At 35.2% G+C, this 25,063-nt stretch overlaps 1 protein-coding gene across 1 annotated transcript in view; it reads left to right on the top strand.

The window, feature by feature from the left end:
- Positions 1-21,491, top strand: part of LOC145287812 (myophilin-like) — a 35,959-nt gene extending 14,468 nt beyond the window's left edge. Inside the window, exons 2-4 of the mRNA XM_080135673.1 lie at positions 12,902-13,053; positions 17,493-17,706; positions 20,833-21,491. Of these exons, the coding sequence (XP_079991799.1) occupies positions 12,902-13,053; positions 17,493-17,706; positions 20,833-21,009 (543 nt within the window). The 3' untranslated portion in view covers positions 21,010-21,491. The remainder of the gene's footprint in view (positions 1-12,901; positions 13,054-17,492; positions 17,707-20,832) is intronic.
- Positions 21,492-25,063: the final 3,572 nt, after the last annotated feature.

The following is a 25,063-nucleotide window of genomic DNA, read 5'->3' as shown; positions in this document are numbered from 1 at the left end:
TCCCATTGGCCAGATTCATTTTTAACTATTTTTCTCGCTGGAAGGATGCGTAGAGTCGATGTGCAGAGACGCCTTTGTACACTTTGTATGGAACAGTCGACGAATCTTCGTTTGGGAATTTTTTTTTTATAATTCCCACATGTTAAACTTTGTCTAGCCTTAAACTAATCTTGGCAAATCTTAAATTAACGTCAATAGCAGAGTAAAAAGCTGAACATATTGTGAGTAATGCACTATCTTGAGTAGATTTATACACTTTATTAAAAGTGTATCTGTTTTGATGCTTAGTTATATTTTCTGTCTTGTATCAATGAAGTTCTATACTAAAGATTTTTATTCCAACTAGTGTTTGGAACTGATTTTTTTTCCTCGATATAAAACGACTGTTCCTCGTGGTAAGGCAAGCAAATAGAAAGTATAGATGACTTAAAGAATACGGATGTTGCTGAAATCGGATTAATAATCCTACTTGCCCTGTAAAAGACCATGGGGCCCTAATTGGTTACAGATCCAAATGTTTTGGTACTAAATTTGAATTGAACTATAAATTGCCTTGACAATTTCTGGTCATTTTTCGGTAAGGAGCCGGAAAAATGAGTCGTACGACAAATTCAAAACTCTGAAAACAAATTTAACACGATAACATAAGTCTTGCCGAGAGTTTAATCATGAAATTTCAAATTATATAAAAAATTTAAATATTTCGAAAAAAATATTTCTAAGCACTGAAGTAACTCTTAAGGGAACTCAAATGTTCTATTGTAATGACGAAAAAATTTTCATGGAAACCACGGAAATGAATTTTTTTAATTGCAAGAAAAGTCGCAGGAAAAGTTTTACTTTAATTGCAACTCGGCATTAACCGATAACTTGACTTTTATAGATATTCCGGTATGCTGAAACTTGAAATCGCATTTAAAGTTTGAGGAAGATAAGTAGTTTTTCTGGATATTAAAACTTATATCCAATGTAATCCTTATCTTTTAACTGGCGGCCATGTTTATTCTTAGCAAGTACTAATGTGCATGCGTGTTACAAATGCCCTCATGTTAAGAATGGTGACGGCCATTGAAGCTTATTAATACATTGGAGGAAAATATATTAATATACAAAAGTACTTGTCTGCCCCAGCTTTGCAAGTGATATTCGTTTTCAGCAGACTCGAAAACTTATGAAAATCGTATTTTTGAAGATGTGTGTCTAGTTGCATTGAAAGAAAAAAAAAATTACTTTTTTTTTTTTTTTTTTTTTTTTTTTAAACAAACTCTTTTCGCCTCTGCGGACAATTAATTGGTTAATTTGTCGTTTATCAATTAAAAAAAAAAAATTCAGATTTCCCTCATTTCTGCCCACCCAAGAATTAGAATCTTTCCGTATAGGAAAGACTGTAGTTCAATCTATGGCTTCTACACCTACATACACGGCGTTGCTTATTAAATTTCTAATTTATAGCTAACGAGATGAACGCGTAACGACTTGCCGTTCGTTACAAGGGAAATGAATGCCATCTTTTACGTAAAATTCTACATATAACTGAGATTAACGTTTTCCCCGTTCTCTACTAACGAGTAATTAGAACATCTCAATTTTTCGCTTTCATGTCTCTAAACATTTTAGTTTCTTCGATGTGTAACGCCCACCTCCAAATTCTAACCTCGATGTAGGTAGATAAAATCGATAGTTATGACTAACATATCAGCTATTAAGTGTGCCATCTTTGTACGTAAGGTCACAAATTGCATTAGTATAACGTATCTGATCTGTCTAGGAGTAGAAACTGTAATACTTGCGTGTGGGGGTTCTATAATGAAACAAAGGTCGCGCAAATACTAGCGCATCTACTGAACCGGTCTTATTTGGATTCATCGGACGAGTGTTATATTTTTTTCTTAGAAGTTGCGCCATACTGCTTTGGTCTATCCCTATTTAATTCATATGTATGGATTCATACCTTGTAAGTTATTGAAATTTAGTATGATCTGCAGAAATACCCCGATTGTGTAATCTATACTTATAGATCTTATATAAATCTCTCCTGTCTGTTTAAATGTATGTCTGCTTAAAATTTTGTCAGGCGACGAATTTTCACTTTGAAACTCTACCCTTCAGATGACAAATATCGAAAAATTAGCCCAAAATATTTCCTTCGCCTACAACGGAAATTTTCTACATGGCGGAGTCTTTTTTTTTTTTTTTTTTTTTTTTTTTTTTCCAATATCTTCAAACGCCATTCCCTCTTTTCGATTGACTAATCTTAATTTAAACCTTCGCAACTTCCGGTTTTGCGTTGGACGCAACGGGAAAGATGTCACGTTTGTTTTTCGTTTTCCTTCTCCGCGGTACGGGTTCGAGCCTGCCTGCCTACTACCATTCTTTTTCTTTCTCTCTCAACACACGCCTCCAATTCCAGGCACCCAGACGAGTCTTTAATAAGAATTATCCCATATTTCAACCTCACAAAAATGCCGAAATGCCAATTTTCGATGACACAAGATGGTTATACAATGTTGCATTCATCTCTGGTGACTAAGCTTTTTCACATGTAAAAAATGAAGTTACTAGCGCATTTGTCAAATGTGACCTTCAGTTAAAATATTCATCCTAATATACTCGTATAATTTAAAATCTAACTCGTTTATTCGCAGTAGGTGAATAGATGAATATAGTTATGTAGTGGAGCGGCATTTGTTTGAAGTCTTCATTAATTATGAAACCTTGTTATGTCTTTTCATTAAAATATTAATTAGGATAAAAATTATTTCATGAAACGCTTTGTTTTATTAATGAATGCCTCGAAACATAAGTGATCGGTGCTTCTACGGAAGTTGGCAATTAAAAATTTTGGCTTATCAGATTCTGGCTTTAAGATCAACTTCACAATCAAATTGATGCGCTACAAGTCGCTCCACTCCCCGTGCAAAAAAGTGAATCTTTTTTTGTATATAGAAAGTATATATACTGTAAAGAAATTTTAAGCGTGTTATAACATGTCAAAAAATGCAGGTTAAATTACTAGGGATAATGAATTCAACATATCGCAGACTTGGGACTTTTATAACAAGACTTCGACTTAAGCAGTGAAAACAGCTTTAAATTGTTAAATGGAAAACGTGGACCATAGGCTGTTTACCATGCTTTAGAGATTTAAAAACGGGATAACTGTTAAATCCATAGCTCTCTAGTGGAACATACTACGTCAGCAATAGCAGTAGGAGCATAATATTACTATTTTACTTTTAAATAAAAGTAAATATAATACTGCTATAGTATTACTCTTACTAACCTGATATTTACTAGCATAACTTATTCACGTGTTACGCGCAATATGTCTAGGGGAAGACACAAGACTTTAAGTTTAAGAAAATATATTGAACAGATTAACAATGTCAAGATTTAAGAGGGTATAGGCGAGGTAAACCGGGTATTTTGTTAAAGTATTTTTTTTCTGCGTAATAAAGTTGATAAAATATTACTTTGGTCCGAATTTTTTAAGGGTGTTTGAAATGTTTTTCAGGAAATTCCTTACGATCAGTTTATCCCAGGAAATTGGCCGGAGTCGAAAGGTCGCCCCAACTTGGCGTTCCTTCTCAGCTGATTTAATAACTAAAGTTATGCTATTAGCGTCTATTTAGTCGTATGGATTGGAAGCTTAGGGAATTTCCAAAATGGAACACCACGACTTTAAAACCTAAAGTACTTCTCTGCTCTAGTTTTTATTTCTCTACAAACGCTTTAAAATATTTTAAAATTATGTATTTGAAAATATTTTATATAATATATTTAATATTACATCAGATCTTAAATTATGATGTATTTTTATATTATGTAAGAAATGGTATTTTATTTTAGGGAGAAATGTCCTCATGATATAAGTTAGTATGTGTTGGATCTTAATCTCTATGCCAGTTTCTTATAAAACCTATCAAATTTGTTGCCAAAGTCGCTGGAAAAATGGTTGCGCCATTCTACCGCTCCAGAAAATATCTCCCTCGCTACGCTTTCTGTTTGCATAACCCAAATAGTCTAGAAATGGGGGGGTACTGTTGCAACATTCAGAGGTTTTCCGAGCAGCTTATCTTGCATTGACAGTTCAAAACCGGCTTGGAAATCTGGTTGGTGACTTCCCTTTCTTTTCTCCTCCTTGCAACCTCTATCGTTTTTCTTCTGGAAAGTGTTATGAATTTCAATCTATTGTCCACTTGCCAAACTTGGACAAAAAGCACTAGTCTAACTACGACTATCAGCACCGCTCCACTTTTTATCTGTACAAATTTCATTAACAAGGCTTTTTTAAAAAATTTTTTTATTTCCCACCTGTGAAACTGTTCTCCTGGCTTGCTTTCCAGCTGACTATATTTTTTAGTTTTAAAGTATAATGTAAACATGTTCCCCTTTAATACTTCTAGCCTTCCTAAGGATCATCACTACGTTTCAGTGACCACCGTTCACTTATTAACCCTTATCCTTTAGTGGTTTCCAGGCCTTTATAAGTGACACTTAAAAAAATAAACTTAACTACTACACACGCAGCCGTCTGTTGGGATCCACTTATTTATTAATCTAGCCATATCGGATTTAGAATGTCAGCCCCAATACTTATCTAGTTCTTATCCCAAATCCAAGATGTCATGATTGAAACCTGGTTATTTAAATAAGTGTGACTGAAATCTAATACCGCAGTTCATGAGCAAGACAGGAAGCCTTTTGACTTTAGTTTGAAATTAGACTTCTGATCTGTGGCTTTTCTGATTTGTTGGCTTCATTTATATATAACCATATAATTATTTCTACATTTAATATGCATGTCTCGGATTTGATAAAGCGGTCAATTAATACCGATATACTAAACTCTTTTTTTTTTTGTCTTTCCGGTCAATACTTGTGTACCTTAAACTTGCACAAACAGATCTACATAGGAGGATCATTCAAGAAGTAAAGCCTATTTTTAAACTCTGATTTTAAGATCGAAGTTTGTACCCTAAAGCGATCGACCTTTGTTCTTCATATTATGTTCTGCCTAGTCCTCACTATTTTCAATGCCATTTTCACAGGAATTCAATGACGCATTTCTGCTTCTGACGCATGTCAATGAAAGTTATTTAAGTTTCACACTGTCAATATCTGCAACAGATGAAGGTTTCAGGTCATGAATGCGTAAGTTCAGTCGTCATAAAAATGTAATTGCATTCCTATCTGATCGATTGGGGCGGAATAAAAAAAAATACGTTACTTTTAAACGTCCCTTATATAAACTCTGATGTTTGTACTGTTAGAATAGTCATAAAATACGTATTCCTTAAAGCAAAGGTCCTTTATAATAAAGGACCTTTGCTTTAAGGAATACGTATATATTTAAGGAATACGATATTATATCGCAGTCGAACGTGACTTTAAAATATTTAGGATTAAGGTGTAACTTTTCTATACACTATAGTGTGATCTGCATCCGACTCTGAATTTATAGAATGGAATTTTGTCAAACTGAAGACTTGAAGACCTACGATCCTTAACCAGATATATCTAGAAACTGTACTGACCAGATTACTTCCAATTTTTTAATTTGGATAAAGGTAGTAAAACACTGTAAGGACTGCTCTCTTGTCCCATGTTCATTTAATGGGACCTGTTTTAATCACTCTAATAATACACAACTGTAGACACCATTGTTCTGTTTTGTATTTTACTTTTAGTGTGAACGGATCAAGAGGCTCCCTCCTGGGATAACAATTCTGTTACAATTTATATCCGAGGGTTCTTTTAAGAATAGGCACGGTTCCTTTTATGGCTGCTATCTGTATTTTCTTACAGCTTGGTCTTCAAGGGATTGCTTCTAAGTATTTCTGAAGATTCTTTATTAGGCCAGTTGCTCCCGTCACAACCGGTATAATTTTAAGACCATATCGTCTTTATGTCCTGATATTTTTGTGGTGTGTATTTAAAAATAACACTTATCAAACTGCCATATTGGATGTCTTCAAAATTGTAGCAAACTGTTTAATTTATTCGACTACTAGCCGACATTGCCCGGGATTGAATGATCAACGAATGTTTCATATTCCTATATTTGTGACATCGGTGAAATCTTTCTTTTCAATCAAATCGATTGATTGCCCGCTCTAATTGGGGACCCATCAGTGCACCTCGTGGAAGCTTCACATGTATCTTGCAGTGACTTAGGTTCCCTACAATATACTGTTTTCAATCTTTATAATCTTAAGATTGAATTAAAGTTTAAAATGCGAAGGTCAAGTATGTTTCAAATGTTCTCTTAACAGAAACCTTTATTTCGAACGTGCCTCTGTCATAAATAACCTAATATTTTTAAATGTTGGGTCTTTCGGTTTATGTGGTAATAAAGCTTTTCAACCCAATCGTGATGTTAGGCTGTGTAATAGTTAAAATTGCTTAATCATTTTATCGGATTGTTTCGACTGTCTATACCTATCGAAGAACACTGTTAGGCACAAAGTACCTTCGTGTGAAATTTAATAAAATTGGCTCGGCCGTTTTGAGGCCACTGGGAACGAAGTCTCATACGATTAATTTTATATAATCGACTGAGATCAACCTCGCATGATTTTTGTATATCGTTTAAATTTTTCTAGCTAAACTTAGATTGTGAATAAATTAAAATCTGACTTTTCTTTAAGCTGTCGCTAAGTACATTGTTTGGGCGGGAATTTCTTACAACTAAAGACGTGTTCATTGTCGTAAAATTGCAATAGGCCTGACCCATAATAGTACACGATATTACATAGAAAACCAGTTTTATTTGTAATATAAAACGCAGATAATCACAATAAATTCAGCAATTGACAAATATATGCATAAGAAAATTGTTTCCCTGAGCGGATGTTCAACTGATTATAAATTCAAGATGGCCGTCATCGCTATACCCCAATAGGGCAAATGTTTCAACTTATTTCGGTGGTCCTGCTTACAAGTGTCATTAAGGTGTTTGGTTATACAATGAAAAGTTAAGCTTGATAACTTTAAAACTGTAGAACATTGTCTCGTATTTATGCAGCATACAACTTTGCTGTATTCAAAGAACTACTGCAAAGAAAGTATTGTTTTTTTTATAAAATCTTACTAAATTGTTCGGTAAAAATACAGAATAGAGCTCTCCTCCCCACATGTGTTAACAGGGTCTTTAATAGCGTTATTTCAGCACGGTCCTTAATCTGCTTAAGCATCCACTTTTCTCTATAAAATTCTTGTATAGCTTAAAATCTCGATTGCGTCTGATAAAAAAGGTCTATTATGGCGTTACCAAATAACGCGAAAAGTTTCTCTAGTGTTCTTTATGCCTAAACTTCCCCTACAAGGTTTCATAAAATTACTTTACAAAAGTAAATCGAATAAAAAAAAAAAACTTTTCGAAATTTTGATTAGATTTAGTCCTTCTAATTTTAAGGCAAAATTAGAATTCCCAGAAAAATTATTTTAATTGTAAAACAAATCCGAAACTAGGCGTTGCTAGAGATTGCATGGGGATCAACGAATGTTCCGAACTTCCAATACTTATCGACATCTGAAACTTTTGTTCAGAATTAACTGGATTCTAACTCTGAATACTCAGCTCGTCAGTCTGTCATTAATCGCTTCTCGGCGTGATACAGAACAGATTTTAACTCTAAACTATTCCTAATTCACTAATATTAACAAATGATATGCATTGTCTGTATATAATTTCTTCAATGTTTTATGTTTTGAATCTAGGCCTCTACCCCTACCTAAACAGAACTATCTAGCGCCACATGAAAATAGCACGAGGTTAAATTTTCTCATCTAATGACAGAACTGTTATTACACTTGGCTCTTAGCCCAGTGCGGAATGCCGGTAGCTAAAATGTTATCTTTAAGATTTTCTTTAATTAGTTTCTTCTAAACTCCTGAATTTACCAAATCTGAAGATGCTGACATTGTTCAACGTCAAGTTGAAATTGTCTCCAGTTTGTGTGGAGGCGAGTAAAACGTATGGTTTTTGTGTACAGAGATATTTTAAACCAAGACATGTGGTGAAAAACATGCGAATCTTGTCAACTATAGATATCAAAAATTACAAATGATTCCGTAGAAAATTACGAGTAAAAATAAAACTGAGCTTTATCATATGCTTTAATGTGGGAGAATTCAGCATGACGGCTTATCTTAAGGGTCCGACATTTTAAACAGAACATAATTGGATATGTTAAAGCACCTACCAGATTATTTTTACGAATCTTTGGACTTTATGCTAATTTCTGCATGGCAGGTAAGTACGTAAGGTAGTCACCAGAACTCCGTTGATTAAACATCACAAGAACCAAAAATACTGTTTAGAATTTTGAAGTTGTTCCTTCATTTTGTCAATCGGCTTTTATTATTGAAACAAAGAAAACATCTGCTCTCCTTACAGCTGGACTCGTTATATAATTTGGCAGGACAGCTTGCTTGGGTAGCTCTTATCTCGCGTCACTTTTTCTTTTTAAACAAGAAAAAAAAAACGTCATCTCCTTCACTTCCTCTTAAACTTAGTTCGAGTAACTGTTTGTAGAGGCTGGCCGCAAACTTGCTAGTCACACCACCACAACAGTCGCCACCGCTATTTTTTTTTTTTTTTTTTTTCATGCTTCCCCGCTCCACCTTGCTTCACCCAACAAACAACCGCTATCGCCGCCGAGCTGCGGCCGTGCTCTTGTTTATTATGGTCGCCTCATAAAAAAAGGAAATATCTGGCCTTTTTTTTTTTTTTTTTTTTTTTTTTTTTCTCTCATAGCCATTTAAGGAAAGGAATGTTTGGTGCGAAGTCATTGGTCGTCTCTGTTAGCTTTTCGCGTGTCAGTGGGTTTCCCGGTCATACCAAAAAAAAAATTCATTTTTTTTTTTTATGTAAGGTTTATCTTTTCTTAATAAGGGATTGTAACTACTAAGCTTCAGGAGTGTCAATAGTTTGTTTTTCAACTGGATTGTCACAATTGATTTAACATACCATTTAAAGAAATGTCATTTAAAGTGACTACCAATACGTATTCGTTTTTTTTTTTTTTTTTTTCAATTTTCACACCAAACAAGATGCAGTGCACCTTTGAAGCAGAGGGCTGCTATCGGACATAAGTTGCGGGGATATTATGAAGGGAGATGAGCAGCAAGATGTCTGTTCACATAACACTTGAACTTCTGTATGTCAGTATAGTTAGGAAAGAATCCCGGGATTTCCGAAGTCTAGCAGTTCTGGGGAAGAAACTATTGGAGCAAAAAGGCTTACTCACACCTAAGGATCTTTGTAGGCGTGGGATTTAGCTGTTTGTCTGTATCTACGTCGAGGGGGGCACAAGTGCTTGTAGTTCGTCGGCAGACACCATTTAAATACTTGTAGAACAAGCGGGGTGATGCACTGATGCAATATTTCGACAATGGGACTATATTTACATCTTTACGGAGTCTCATCGAACGATAAAGTTCTGTTAAAATACTTCATCGAAAATTTCAAACTCGCAATTGCGAGTCTCTCTGCTCCCGCATATTTAAGTGATCGACTGAGCTTCCCCCTGTAAAACTTTCGCTACAATTGCTTAGCGATAACTATCAATTTCCCTCGCTTTCTATCTGTGGCCCAAAATAAATCTAATCAATTTCTTTCTAAAAACTGTTCGTCTGAAACAAGAACTTGGGGCTTCTTCCCAGTTTGCTACAACAGTCGTTTTCACGTCTAATGTAAACACGTTCTTGTTAGCCCGTTCTTACATTAAATCATATCCAGCTTCCATTAATGTTGCGACGACTATCTAATTCATCAAAGCCCGGATGTGGCTCTAGGATAAGCACCGACACCCCCCACACACCAAGTAAAAAGCACTTAGAGTAAAATTAACCCGTAAAGTACTACAAAGAACCAATTTTATAATTTGATTTACCTATTTAAAAGACAAATCCCATAAAATAGTTACATGGTTTCAACAACCACGACTGTATCCCGCCGCTTCGCCATGCACCTTAAAAAAATCTAGCTCGGTTTATCAGCATCTACAAAAATAGACTGCCACTTTGATTTAAGACCAATTTTAGTTAATAATACGAAAATAACATAACAACAAACAATAACATAAAATGTTTAACTTCATAAAGTTCATCCTATGACGTTGTTTCTGTCCAGAAATTTAATTTAACGCTTATTTCTCGTTACATTAACTGTACATGCGCGTTCTTGGCTGCTGTCTGACGTTCTTTCCATTTTTTTTTCTTTTTACCTGAAGATGATTCGATGAATCGCAATCTGTGATACATACAAACATGTATTTTATTCTAAGATACAAAAGAACATGCTTTTGGTCCTCCCGACAAAAGGGTGAACCTGTAAATTCACCCTCGTCCGTTCGTTTGTCCACACTTTTCTCAATTGGAATTTTTTGTTTTTAAATTTTGCAAACTCATTAAATATAAGTAAAAAAAACAAACAAAAAAAAACAGAACGGATTTTCCGGGAAACTCGGTTCCCCCTCCCCCCACGGGTGCCTTTCGGGTTAAAATGGTTAAATTGACACTTTTGAGCTAAAAAAAAAAAAATTTAAATTGATGCCTTGGATTTTTAAAACTTTCTGAAAAGTTGTAACTGATTTTTGTTTACTATACTTCGCAATAACTCTTCTAGGGCTAATAAAACACTCCATTTTTGGGACTTTTACCATATTTGTCCTAAATGTTCTTGTGTCTATTTAGCAGTTTTGCATGGTGTTGAACTCTAATTTAACTTGGACTCTTGAGGCTAAATGGGGGAGGGGGCAAATGATGGACTTAGTCTTTTTCTTTTTGATAGTGTAGAACTCAAATCTACACATGTTTTAAGGCCTAAAACTGCATCGTTTGTTAATTTTAATTTATTTTTTTTTTTTATTTTTTTTTTTTTTTTGCATTAGGATTTGACGTCCTCGAAGGACTTTTTGGGACAAATGCTGAACTTGGTCATTTTTTTTTTATACCTCGTTCACTGCACACTCACGGGAACCATGTATGATTCACTTGTTACCTATGAGTGTTGCGGACATTCGATTATGCCAGGAATTCGGAAATACACCACTCTAATCTGTTATACTAGTACGTTCCATTAAAGTTGTTTATTCCATATAACCTAATGTATTACACACGATGGTCGGTTAAAGTTAAATACTTCTCGAACTCGTAAAGTTGAAGTTCGAAGGCGGGAGTAGTATCATTAAAATGAGGTACCTTTTCTGCTTCAGAATATTTTTCTACGTTGTCAGCACCATTTACAATGCACGTTTACCAGGAATTGAATGGTGCATCTCTACTTCTGACGCACATCCATGACAGATGTTGCTTTCTTAGTCTCGCGCTATCAAATCTTTAAGTGATGAAACTTTCAGGGCATGAATGCATAAGTTCAATCATAGCAATGCAATTTGCCATTCCCTTTGATCCATTCGGACAGGATGAAAAAATCATTAATATTGCAATGGCTCTCGTATAACGCCCCATTTTTTCGTCTATTAAGTAGCGATGATTGGGTAATTTAATATGGCGCAATTGTTTAAAAAATCCTTTATATAAAACTAGCATAGGTACTCGGCGTTGTCCAAGTGTGGCAAGGTCCCCTAAAATAAATACCCGTGAGAGCGCAAAAAACAATTAGCCAGGCTCGAACCTGTAACGCGAAGAGGAAAAGGTGAAAAAGCAAACGCGTTAGCCGTCTCGCCCACCGCGATATGCCACGGGCTTTCGAAATAACATATTAAACGTACGTTGAGGTCGCTAGGCTTGAACAACTTGCAAAAAATATCGACGCAAAGTGACCCCCCCCTCCTTGCAAAAAAGAGTCAGTCGAAAAATGTTTGGGGCCAATTTTTGATATTTGTATCTTTCTAACAATACAAATTGTCAGTGTTCGTTGCGTATGTCGAAAGTTTTTTTTTTTTTTTTTTTTTTTTTTTTTTTTGCTGCACCTACTTTGCTTTTTATATTAGGTTTATCTATTTTTCCAGAACGTCAGACATTATGAAATGTCTTCTGTATGAACTGCTTTTCCAAAACTTTTTATAAAAAGCGCATGAATATTAAATTTTACAAAAATTTATCCGGATAAAAATTAATGTATCAAAACTTTCCTTAAACAAGCCAATACTTGCCTAATGATTGGGAGGGAGATACGGTAAAAATAAATCTGAGTATACATGTATAAAAATAATGATAGCACTTTTTGAAATATCGTTAGTTGGCTATTTAAAGCACTTCCTTTTTCTTTTTTTTATAGTAAGCTAAAACTATTTTCTTTCTAAATATTTAGATATTAAGCGTTCTGCTCGAACGAACCCTATTCAGGTACTACCACCAAGGAAGATTTTTACATCTCAAAGAAATAGTAAAACGAAACCGTTTGAAAAAGGGCTCGTCCGAGCCGAAAGTTTGCTTTATATATTAATTTAAATAGTTTAAGCTTTCTATAATTTTTTTAAGCATGTATATAGTCTCTTAATCTAATCGATAAGTGAGGATGTGTGGACACTTCTCAACCATGTAAAGTTTTTAATCTAGTCTTGAAGTTTGGTATACAGGTTATTCAGACACGTGACAACTTTAATGTTTTCATCCGGAAAAAGGGGTCAGTTGTAAAATTGGTACGTGAAGGCCTTTGGGGGTTTTGTGGCCTGTTTCACGACTACGCATGCGCTAATCACTCACCTTTTTAAGGTTTGAAAACACCTTTTGGAGATTGAGCTAATGGTTATCACACGTGACTCGCTCGTCTCGGCTCAATTTTTGTTTACAAGTGAACTCTTCAAAAACTTTTTCTTTGTTTATAGGAATTGTAATGTTGATATAATACAAGGCAACGCCGGATACATCTCGTTAAAGCAATAAAACAAACCTACATACACTATTAATATTAGGATTTTCTTTTCAGATTTTGGCCAAATACGATCCTGAGCAGGCAAAGGAGTGTCTAGAGTGGGTGAAAACTATCCTGGCAAATCAAAATGCTGACATCGCATTCGATACCGATGGTGACCGACAAAACTTTGCTGCCGTCCTAGACGATGGTTACGTGTTAGTCCAGTAAGTTTGTTTACATGCGTGACGTTCATGCATTCCTTTATATACAATATATTACTAATAGGCCGCCCGGCATTGCCTGGTCGTAAAATACGCTTAAATATATTTTGATTAATGCAGACTTCCAATTTATTATAGTGGAGTCAATATATAGTAATGATTTAAAGTTAGAAAAATGATTCGTGCGCCACCACCGAGAATCGAAACAAAATATTTTTAGTTTTTCCTTTTAACGTTAATGCCAGAGGTATGACGATTGTTTTTCAGGCTAAAAATAAGCCTGAACCAACAGCTATTACGTTACGCATGCATATTCGTAACGCTGTCGTTCTGCTTTCACCTGGCAAATTCCATTTAATTTTCACTTTTGCAGACTTGTTTCTCCGAAGAAAAGCAGATATAAAGTTTCGCACGAGTTCGAATACCCTATATATCAAGTTGTCTGTAGAAAAAACTGGCAGTTTTGCAGACATTTGAAAAAATATATACGCATACATAAATATAAGTTTGTTTACTATAAACTTTTTACGCGAATATTACGCAAGTATTATTCGTGTAGATATCTGTATGAATATGATTATATGTAATAGTTAACTAAAGATAATCCCATAACAAAACCGAAAAAAACTAATAGGAAATTTAAATGAATATTTAAAAAAATATGCAAATTAGCTTGATCTTTTGCAGATGAATGTCCTTCCACGACCCATGTTCTATTTTAAATAGGAAAGTATTAATATGGATAAGTTATAAGCACTAGGCTAGTCAAATACTTAGGTAATGTTGGGTATACCTTTAAAATACCTAATGGTGAAGCCCAATTTAGATGCTCTGAGGAATGGATTTGCCTCTTAATTACCATTTCTCACAGGTCCACTGTGTCTGTGTGATACCATCTGACGCTACTAGCTCTGGCTGTTCTAAGATATTTGCTTCCTTGGCAAAATGGATGAAACACTTTTTCTGCAAAGCAAAAAAAAACTTTCTCCAAAACAACTAAACCAAACCCCCATGAATATTTGTAGATATAAAGAACTTGAAGAAATAGCTTTTTACCAAAATGATCTGATTCGGCATTAAATAAGCCATAAATAGTTATGCCATTAAACAAAAATACCTAACCGAGAGTTTGTTTCGAGAAATCAACATCAATCTATAATTATAAAACTCTGGATCGTCCGGGCATCCTTGTTTGACTTAGATTTTGTATTATAAAGCTGTATTCCTCTGTTCACAATTTAAATATCTACAAAAAGTACAGTTATACAAATTTACATACTGAAAACTGATTTGCATGAATATTTATTTTAGCATATCTTTTCAAAAGAAATACTGATTCTATAAATAACCTCGTTTGCCTATTACATTAAAGAAAATCTATTTTGATAACAAACGCTGTCGCTATAATTTCCTTTAAACTGTTCTGTTTAAAGTTGATTTTAATTTTTCTTTAATAGTTAATTGTTGGGTTTAAAACCGGAAGTACGCTCTAGTTATTTCGCCTTAAGTTACTTGGCATTAGATTTCTATAGACGTTACTTTTTGTAACGAGTTAGGATTTTCCACTGTATCTGCATTAGAATGTGACTAATGCCTCCACGCTGCCGGTTTCAACCGGGCAACGCCGGGTTTATACATCTAGTACAACTATATAATTGATTATACAAACATGTGTACATCGCCTCTCATTGTCATAACGAGATACGTAGTTAAGAAACACTCGTTGGTGATGACCTAATTTGGGAGCTGCACGGAATTTCCGATTGCTTTTTATCCTTAGATCCTCTCAATCGCATATTAGCAGTAGAAATAAGCTTATCTGTAACAATGAAGTGTTACATAACGGAAGCTGTTGAAGGTATGATAAACGAATAGGTGGCTAGAATGTTCCCCCCCCTTTTTAGTAAAGCGAAGTAGGCAAAACCAACTCTTGCAAAAAAAATAATCTTTCCTCTGAAAACTGGGACAATGGATGAGGTCTTCTTACTATGAAGAACTCCAGTCAGAATGGTTGCACTATATAACAATGCAACCAGATAAGCTCTGTCAATCTCTATATGCATAATTAGTCATGTTCATTAAACCTTTTAATATCGGTCGCAAACTATTAAGAACCCTCGTTCCCGACAACAGGTATGTTGGCCCTACATCAATAGCCATTAAGTTAATGTGAATTTGTTGAGGGTCACATTAGTACATGTTATGCTAATCAAGATCTATAAAACGGACGGTCATACGGGTTGAACGGAAGATGGGTGACAAAGCCGGCTTTACGGGTCTAACTAGCTAGAAAACTGATGTCTGACGAATAGATGACATAACATTTTGGAGCAAAAGAATAAAGGTCTCCAGTTGAGTGTCTCTGGAATTTAAGCGAACCAGACACGCAAATGTAAAAACTTCATCTAAGTTAAATGTTACCACGGAACTGCTCGTTTGCCGTCCGTTCTTAAAACTGGTAAGATGGACTAAAAGAAATTACTTACGTGGTCTCTCTCCATACGTAAATATTCTCTAGATAATAAAACCTTGAACCCTCCAAAGCCTTACAACGTTAATGAATGAAACGTTCATTTTCCCGAAATTAAAAATCCAATCACGGCCACAGATGAAACTGCGGTGATAGACAGTGCTATGCAGGAAAATGAACGACCGCGCATGTATGTAGACCTTTATTCTCTTGGTTCGAGAACGGAACAAGTGATGACGCGTTAAGTTCAAGGTTTATACACGCCTCCATTAAGAGATGGTATGTCAAATGTATGCACAAATTTGTTGGTCACGATTACATAGTTTACTGTTTAAGAACTCTGTGCATAAAACTTATCACAGCAACCAGATTCCGTATTACATGACCCGAAAAGGTTACTGATGCCGTGAAAATTATTCTACAAGCGAAGATTCTTGGTACAAACTGGACATGTTTCTGCAGGATGTCTTATCTGGGTGCTAAGACATGGCCCGCTTCAAATCTAATGCTAACCGCTTGTAACGGGCCAACCTCAAAATCCTTATACTTTAATTTCTCTTCGTTAAAACTTATATTTAGTCAGTTTAATTTAAATCCTAAATACGTTTCATTTTGTAGATTCTCTAATTTTTATTCCTATAGAAAACTTGTCCAGAAAAGCACTCGCATGCAAAAACTGACGAGCCATTGCATTTATTAGTTGTCTTTAACGTGTTTCGACGTCATTGCTGCTCATATGTTCATGGAGATATGAGTGTCTGACCTTGTCTGAGAGGAACGGTTATTACCAAACTACTATTAGGTTTCAAGTCTACAGGCTTGGAAATCGATATAAGAGGTTTTGACTTCTGGAACACATCGGTTTTGTAACTGGTGAAAATAGCCGTTTAAAAATCTTACTTGGTAGGCGTAAGTTTGTTTTTATGCATGCGCAAATATATATTTGTACCTTATTTTAATGTTTTCAGTTCATGACTATTAACTTACCCCAGACACACAATGCTGGAGAATTTTGGTTTCGATTCTAGCTGATGGCACCCAAATCATAATTAGAATTTTTTTAATTTCTAAGTATCTATTGGTGCAGTATAATAGAAAATTGGCTACATAATAAATGCTATATAATAAATGCTATATAATAAATGCTATATAATAAATGCTATATAATAAATGCTATATCTGTATGAAATATCTTACGACCGGACAACAATTATGCTATATCGTCAAGGGTGCGAGTTCCATATAGAAACTGAGGATGGAGTATGGCTCCGAAATGTTATAAATTTCAAACAAGTAAAATCTCTTATGTTCCTAATACTACGTTGTGATTTGGATTTCAAGCGCACTTGATGCGTATTTGATTTGATTCAAATTAAATCAACGTTTCTATAATGGAACTCGCATCCTTGGCGTTATTCTCGCGTTGCCTACGCATTGTTCCACATTTCACAATACAACCGCTGAGATACAACGCGCGGCTCTTTACTGATTTTTTTTCCAACTTTATAACATGGAGAGAAAGAAAAGAAACCTCCTGACGATGGAGTATAGCTCCGAAATATTCGTTATAAATTTCAAACAAGTAAAATATTTATTTTCCTAATATTACGTTGATATGGATTTAAAGCGCACTATATTTTATTCAAATTATGCTATATATATATATTTATGGGCAAACTCCAAATTCTCTCTCTCTCTCTCTCTCTATATATATATATATATATATATATATATATATATATATATATATATATATATATATGGCTGGCCGGCGTTTCCCGGTCGTATAATACGCGTAAATATGCTATTTTTGCACATTGGCTTTTAAAAAAATAAAAGGCGACTTAATGTAAGGGAGTCAACTGTCTGAAGCATTTGGGTAGCGCATCATAACATACACTGATTAACCATACTTGATTAATTGTGCAACACGATATTCCAATACTTAATGTTTTTGTTCTGGTTATTTCAGCTTAATCAATGCTCTTGAACCCGGATGTATCCCGTCTGGCAAACTGAAGAACCGACCTACGATGCAGTTTAAAAAGATGGAGCTGATTGGATTGTTTTTGGACAAACTGAAGGCTTACGGAATCGCCGAGCATGAACTTTTCGCCACCATTGACCTCACCGAATCTCAAGATCTTAACCAAGTTGTTATTTGTTTACATGCTTTAGGAAGAAAGGTAATTACGACTTGCAACCCTTTTTTATATATATTATATATTATATTATATTATATTATTATATATATTATATTATATATATATTATATTATATATATTATATATATCATATATTATATAATGTTATATATTATATAATATTATATATATTATATATATATTATAAACGAGTTGAAATACAAGGATACGCATGGTTTCTCCAATTGGTGCATTTTACGAACCGGATGTCGTTAGTTTTCTATTGCGAATAGAATTTGTCGTAAACGTACGGTATGGCTGTACAATGTCAGGTGATTGTACATCTGATACCACACTGAAATGTTATTTACAAAGCCATTCTTAACATGAGAATGTTTTGTCTTTAATTGTTCTGCACTTTCATCTAACAATTTGATAAACAAAAATATAAATTGAATTCTCAAATACTAAAAGAATTTGATCTGGGTTCACATTTTTTAACGGCATTCGTCATATTCAATATGTAAAGTGCCGGTCGAGTCCAAGCGGACGTCTAACGGAAATGCGGTTCATAATATGCACAACTACCGGCTTTCGATTCGTACAATGCGCTAGCACATTCAAATTAACTAATCCTGAATGTTACTGCAACTTGGACAAATAAGTTTTCACTTCAAATTCTAAGTATATTGTAATTTTGCTCCATTTCCACAATATTTATCTGCATTTGGAGGTTTCGAACTACTGTTCTCGACTAATGCCTCCTCCCCCACATCTTGGTTGATGTAATCTGCCTACTTTGAGTGTTTTGTCGAACTCTCGAATCTGCACATAATTTCGGACGGAACCATTTATTTAATCCACGGGGGTACCATGATCTTGTACAGTTAGTCATGACTGGAAAGACTTTCTATATAATTCGCAATTGTATTTAAGTGTCGCCCGCACTGAGGATACACATAAGAGTCAGTTACATCGACCGAAACGTTGTCAAAATAATGCTAAATATGAAAACTGTATGAAGAATCTGACAATAAGCTCATCTCGCATTGATAAACGTAATTTTGAGTACATATTTAAGTACATCAACAAAACCATTTGAAACAGCTGTGGTCGTGAAGGAAAAATCTATTATATAAAACAAACTTTGGGATAGTTCGTTCTCTATGGACTCTAAAACGGCTGGGTCGATATTTTATGAAGTTTCACACGAAGGTATTTTATGTGCCTGCCAGTGTTCTTAGATAGGTTTGTATCGGAATGTCTTCGATAAGTATCGATAATCAACTTTGACCAAACACCTTAACCAGCCTAATATCATAAATGCATTTAAAGCCTTATCACAAGCCGAAAGGCTCGACACGAGTTCAATGGGTTCTTTGATATGACGGGCGCGTTCGAAAGAATGCTTGTTTAAAACACAATTGAACCATATTACTTTTGCATTTTAAACTTTAATACAAGTCATATATAATCAAAACATTCTCTACAGTGCAATGTAGCATACAATATATTATGAATTGTAACTGCGAAAGGCATGTGAGCTTTCTCCATGTGCACCCCGATGGGTCCCCAATTAGAGCAGGAAATCAGTTTGATTGGAAAATAGGCGATTTTAGATTTCGATGACCATAAAAATATGGAAGTGCGAAACGTTCGTTGATCATTATTCAATCCTGGGTAACGTCAGGTCGCACTGCTAGTGGTTAATAATCTAGAACTCGTAAGCAAAAGTGTATAGCAAACGCAACGTAAAATTCTTTTCCCAGTCATACTTTCAAAGTGTTGAAATTGAAAAATTCAAAATTTTACATCGTAAAACTTTCTCATCGATATGCAAAATCATAGCAGTCAAATATTCGAGCTGACTGCTCAAGTTTTACGAAGTTTGTTTTACAGAGGATTATGGTGATTGCTGGTTGCCAACATGACCTAGGATTAATGGTTTGGTAGATATTTTCACTTAGTGAAGTTAAACGACCATTTTCAGAAAACCGACCGCCATTTATTTTTTTTTTTTAAATTATCTGGTTGCTTAAATCTGATACTACTGCGTTCGAGATATAGAATTTTACAGTAGTCGTGTTTTAAAACGTTCATAGACTTTTTCCACCCAATTCGTAACGCGTAAGGCGCTGGTGTTTCAAATACTTCTGCTCTTGATAATTAAAGATTTAGTTAGGTTTGTGCCACGTTAACTCGTGTACATGTCATTGCTAGGCACCTTAGCTTTTTTTTTTTTTTTTTTTTTTTTTTTTTTTTTTTTTTAAATTCTGGGATGAAAATCGAATACTGTGATTTGGATCCTTCGGACTACTGTTTTTTTTATCTAGTGTTATTTTCACATTTCTATGAAACCTGACCTTCATCAACAAGGACCCGGGGTAAGATTCTTGGTAAAATTCAGCGAAAAAGTTCAATTCTTGGTGAGAGCGGCACTCAAAGTACAATTGAGAATTACTTGGAAATTATACCCATTCGTGGCTGACAGAACTACCACTAGATTAAATAAATTCGAAATTCCCTGAAAATTGTCGATCTGGACGAGGATTGTCGAACTGAACAAACACCGAAGGTCGGAATTTACATCGACCGAAACGTGAAAATAACTCCAAATGCGAACAGCTGTTCGGAGAATCCAAATACGGACGTTAGCTTTTAATCTAATCTTAACTTCCAGTGTTTAATTATTTACTCCTTAATTCTAAGAATCTCACGTTTCCGTTTACTATTGCATATTACCTCGCGATTCCCCCCCAGGTGGATGGAAGAGCCTTAAAGACGTTCTTAGGATTTGACGTACATTAAAAAAAGAAATATTTAATCAATTTTCTGTCGCGGTTTGATACTTCCTGCACGAACACGTTGACTTGAATCTTGACTTCTATTAAGAAATTTGTCTATGCTTGATCTAGTTACACAATGGAATGTTCCCTTCACCATCTGACAACACCAGTCTTCAAATATTAGACTTAACTGCGCACCTCTTAAAAATCTACATCTGTCTTATTAAACATCTAATGTGTCCGGTCGGAATTGACTTGAGTGGAAAAACAAATATTCACTGTTCTTGAAACTGTATATTTGAATTTTTGGTGAACAAATTATACAAGATCAGACTGTTTTTCAAAGTTTCTTTGTTTTTTTTGTTTTTTTTTTCTTTCACAGGCTCGTCAGAAGGGACATATTGGTTTGGGACCACAAGAATCTCAGGGCAATGTACGGAATTTTACTGATGAACAACTTAAAGCCGGACAAAACGTGATCAGTCTTCAAATGGGCTCCAATAAAGGCGCATCCCAGGCAGGCATGAACTTTGGAAAATCACGAATGATCATTGATTAATTGTTACGTTTAAAGCCATCACAAAAAATCCATTCTTTGACACCAACAGACTGATTCAATCCACCGTCTCTGAAGCATATCTTTACGTGAAAGTGTAACCTTCGGATGTTAGGACTACCAAAAGTAATGGATCTACCCAGCAGATCTAATAACGGAACAAAGATTTCTCAGAGCTGGAGTTAATAGAACACCGAAACTCTGACTCGGTGGTATGACTGACTATTCCCTATAAAAATATAAACAAATTTTAAAAAAAAAATGAATTTAACTGACAATCTATTATGTAAAGTAAAAACCTTATCTTTTTCAAATATAAAATAGTCAGTAATATTTTCTAATGCCATCAATTCATTTGTCTTTGAACACTTTGAAAATATCTGCTAGTCAACGGTATATTAAAAAGACCCACCCAGTCTTTTTTAATATAAAAGGACACATTCCTAATAAATTTACAAATTGAAATAAAAACAAATTAAAATCTATTACTTTTTAATTTTTGTCAACCAATCGAAGTTGGGTTTTTGTTGTGATCATTTTATTTCTACACTGAATACTAAATCATTTCAAAATCGTGCCTTTTCAAAACTATTCTATTCCTATTTTTATGGGTTTTTTTTTTTTTTTACATAGACGTCACCACTTATCGAAGCCGATAGGCCACTCAGGGATAAGGGTTAAAGAGTGTACAGTAGTCAAAAGGACAATATAGTAATCGATAGTAATGGAAGTTCGGTAAATTTGTTAACTTGAGTGGAACGGCTCATCAGAAACTTGTTCACGTTGGACTTGAAGACAACCATATTATAGACAGCTGGAAAGCAGGAAAACGGAAGACAATTCCACAGGCGTGCAGTTCTAAGAAAGAAGCTTTGATCATGGAATCTGTTTAGGTTTAGGTACAGATAAAGAGTGGGGAAAATTATTGATAATGTTTTCAGCTAGTCTAGTGTTTCTTGTGAAAGTTTGGCGAGGGGGGACCATAGATTGAAGCTCAGTCGAACACTTTTCATGAAAGAAAATCGGTGAAAAATAAATTTAAAAAATGGAATTTGCCAGGTGATGGTCGAATGACTGCATTACGAATATGCATGCGTAACGTAATAGCTATTGATTAATGTTTTATTTTTAGCCTTGCAGCAAACCTTTCAAAGATCAGGTAATAAAATTAAAGGAAAAAGTAAATCTCATGTTAAACGTTTTGGTTTCGATTCTCGGGGTTGGCGCAAGTCATCTTAACTTTTTTTTTTAATCATTACTATATATTGGGTCCAAATATAATACGAAACCTGCATAAATCTAAATATATTTAAGCGTATCTTACCACCAGGCAATACCGGGCGGCCTGCTAGTTAACTATAATGCGTGGTTAATACACGCTTATGTAAACATGGATTATGCTAGCTATTTAATGAAAGTGCATGACTGTATTGCTGCACACAACAGGCCTGCAATGAGAAATATTTAGCTAAAAGATCACCGAAGCAATTAGCTGGTCTTTACAATACCTTCTTGGACACGAGGGTGCATGTTGAAATTAAGATTAGAAATCCTACAGTACTAATTTTTCATAATATTCTTATTCGTAAGTTTTTTTTTTTTTTTTTTTTTTTTTTTCTCCCCATGTCAAGTGATAAAATTGCTTGTTCCAAAGTATCCTGCCCTAGATAAATGTTTCTTTGTGTTCGTTTGGAAAGGATGCTTTTTCTGAAAGTTTGCCGTGGGAAATCGAAGTATAAACATCGGTGCTTTAATTTATTTGTAAAATAAATCTTTTTCAGACGTGGTCGAGATCATGGGACACTAATGCTAGTCTAATCAAGCACCTAATAACGACTGACAATTCGATCAAAACCGGAAGTTCACAATATATCCCAAACAGGAAACACGAGTATATCTAGAAAACTGACCTAACGTCACACTCTTCATCTTGCTGCTCCACTTTATCCCCCCCTTTTAGTTTTCATGATTTTTCGTAAATCACTAGCAGGGATCTCCGTAGTTTGAGATTAACGATTTGGAACATTCGTTAATCCTCAAAATTCCAATACTGTTAACGAAATCGGTGAAATCACCTGTCGAACAAATCGATTGCCTGCTAAAGTCGGGTACCCACCACGGTACACCAGAAGTAAACTTCACATGCCTCCCCGTAGTGACTTGGTCGACACTACAATGTGTACATTGCACTGTTTTTATATTGTGGGAACTTTCTCCACTGAAAGGTAGAGGTTAACAAGGATTTTGCAACAATGGTTTGTTGTGACCTGTGACTAGGTAAAAATTGTAGAACCTTGTCTGTCTGGTAATAAGGGTAACGATTCAATTTCCTTCAACTCCCAAACTGAACATCACAACCAGAATTCAGTTCACTCCATTTTTTTATAATTCAGTTAGCCAATACAAATAAGTTAAACATAACTACCAATATAAAAAGTCATCACCCACACAAGATGTCTGCTGCCACTATTCCTGAGAGTCGCAGGTAAGTGCTTCAAGTTCTCTCTATACACTCCCACTCAACAGAAAACAAAATCAATTGATTTTGTAAAGACTTAATATACATATTCCTCATTCTTGATAACCAGTGCAGTGGCGACAAACCCAACCCATTTCATCTGTTGGAGCTGCACTGATCCCAATGCATCTAAAATGGAACCAATTATCACCATGATCACAGCAGATCATGGCCGATCCGTCATCAGGTTGATTACATCCGGGACATCGCTCTCTTGTTATAAAGTGGGTTCCTCAAAACTGGTTTATGACCAATAAATTCCTTCTATGGACTCTCAGTCATCATAACAAGGTTCCGGACCATCCTCTTGTGGTTCGTATTCCGCATGTAGTTCTAGCGGATATAGATGCTTAAGAGAATACGTTTTTACTCCCATGACCCCGACATATCTGTGCCGATCGTACCATACCATCGTTTCCCGGAAACAATTCTAATTACCCCAATGCCCAAAAGGGTTTAGACTTGTTCGGGAGTTTTGTCACAATATCTCCAGGCCGTACCTTATTAGATATCGTTGGATAACGATCTTGTTTACGTTCTCGAAGAGAGTAAATAATCCTCATGCCATATTTACTTAAACTCCTTGAGCAGCTCATTACGGTTCTTCAAAGATTCCAGCAATATCTGTCTTGACGGCAGTTCACCTTCATTAATTGGTTGAATCTCTAATCTTAAAAGTCCAGGGTTTTGGTCTGGGCGAAGGAAGTTGGATGGATGTGATGCCGGTTCTGACTTCACTAAGTCTTCCTTAGGACGGTTGGGCAGTCTTTGGAACAGTATATGGGTCGCTAATGCCTCTCCGCGTGAATTTCTTTTCATAAATCCATATCCCAACAGTCCAACTACGACAACTCGTATTTAACCTGAGACGAATAGTTCTTAAGGTATTTAATATCATACCTGCCTCGGGTAGAAAGTTTGAATAGACTAGAGAATTTCCTCTCTAATGGCCTCTTCATTCCAATAATTATCCTTAAGAATTTTTATCGCGGCATCCTAATTGAATGTCTCAAGATGGATTAGCCGAAACTGACATCCCGTAATGCAAATCTTGAGGTAGGTTCATTTTTCTCTCCTTGATTTTAATCCCGAAGTGCAATAGTCAAACCTAATGAGAAAATCTCTCAATGCAAATTTGTTCTAAGTCCAGGCCATCAAAACAAGGGCATTTGACCTTAGGCCTGAACATACAGATGTTAAATTGAGATGGGAGCATGAAGGGAGGAGGAGAATCATCCTTGTGAACCTCTGCGGTTAAGTTTTGTAAATCTTTCCACTTCCTCTTTAATAATTTGATAAGCTCATAAGCATGCGGTGCCACACTATCTCAAGGAATTTAAAGTTTTCCTGAACTTGTCCACTTTAGATAGCCACTCGTTCATGTTGCCTGTGGTGTTCAAGGCACACGTATCTACTGCGACTCTTTTCTTTAATTTTTCCAATGTGTATCTGATAATGTGTTTATCTTTCCTCCGTATCCAAAAGGGCCTCAAGGTGATTTTTTTTTCTTTTTCTTGCATTCCTAAGGAATCCTCAAGG

This window comes from Euprymna scolopes, chromosome 11 (genome assembly GCF_053919585.1).
Source record: "Euprymna scolopes isolate OS-2025 chromosome 11, ASM5391958v1, whole genome shotgun sequence".
In the NCBI taxonomy this organism is placed as follows: Eukaryota; Metazoa; Mollusca; class Cephalopoda; order Sepiida; family Sepiolidae; genus Euprymna; species Euprymna scolopes.
The sequence above is the reverse complement of the archived record's forward strand: the minus strand, read 5'-3'. Positions and strand labels throughout refer to the sequence as shown.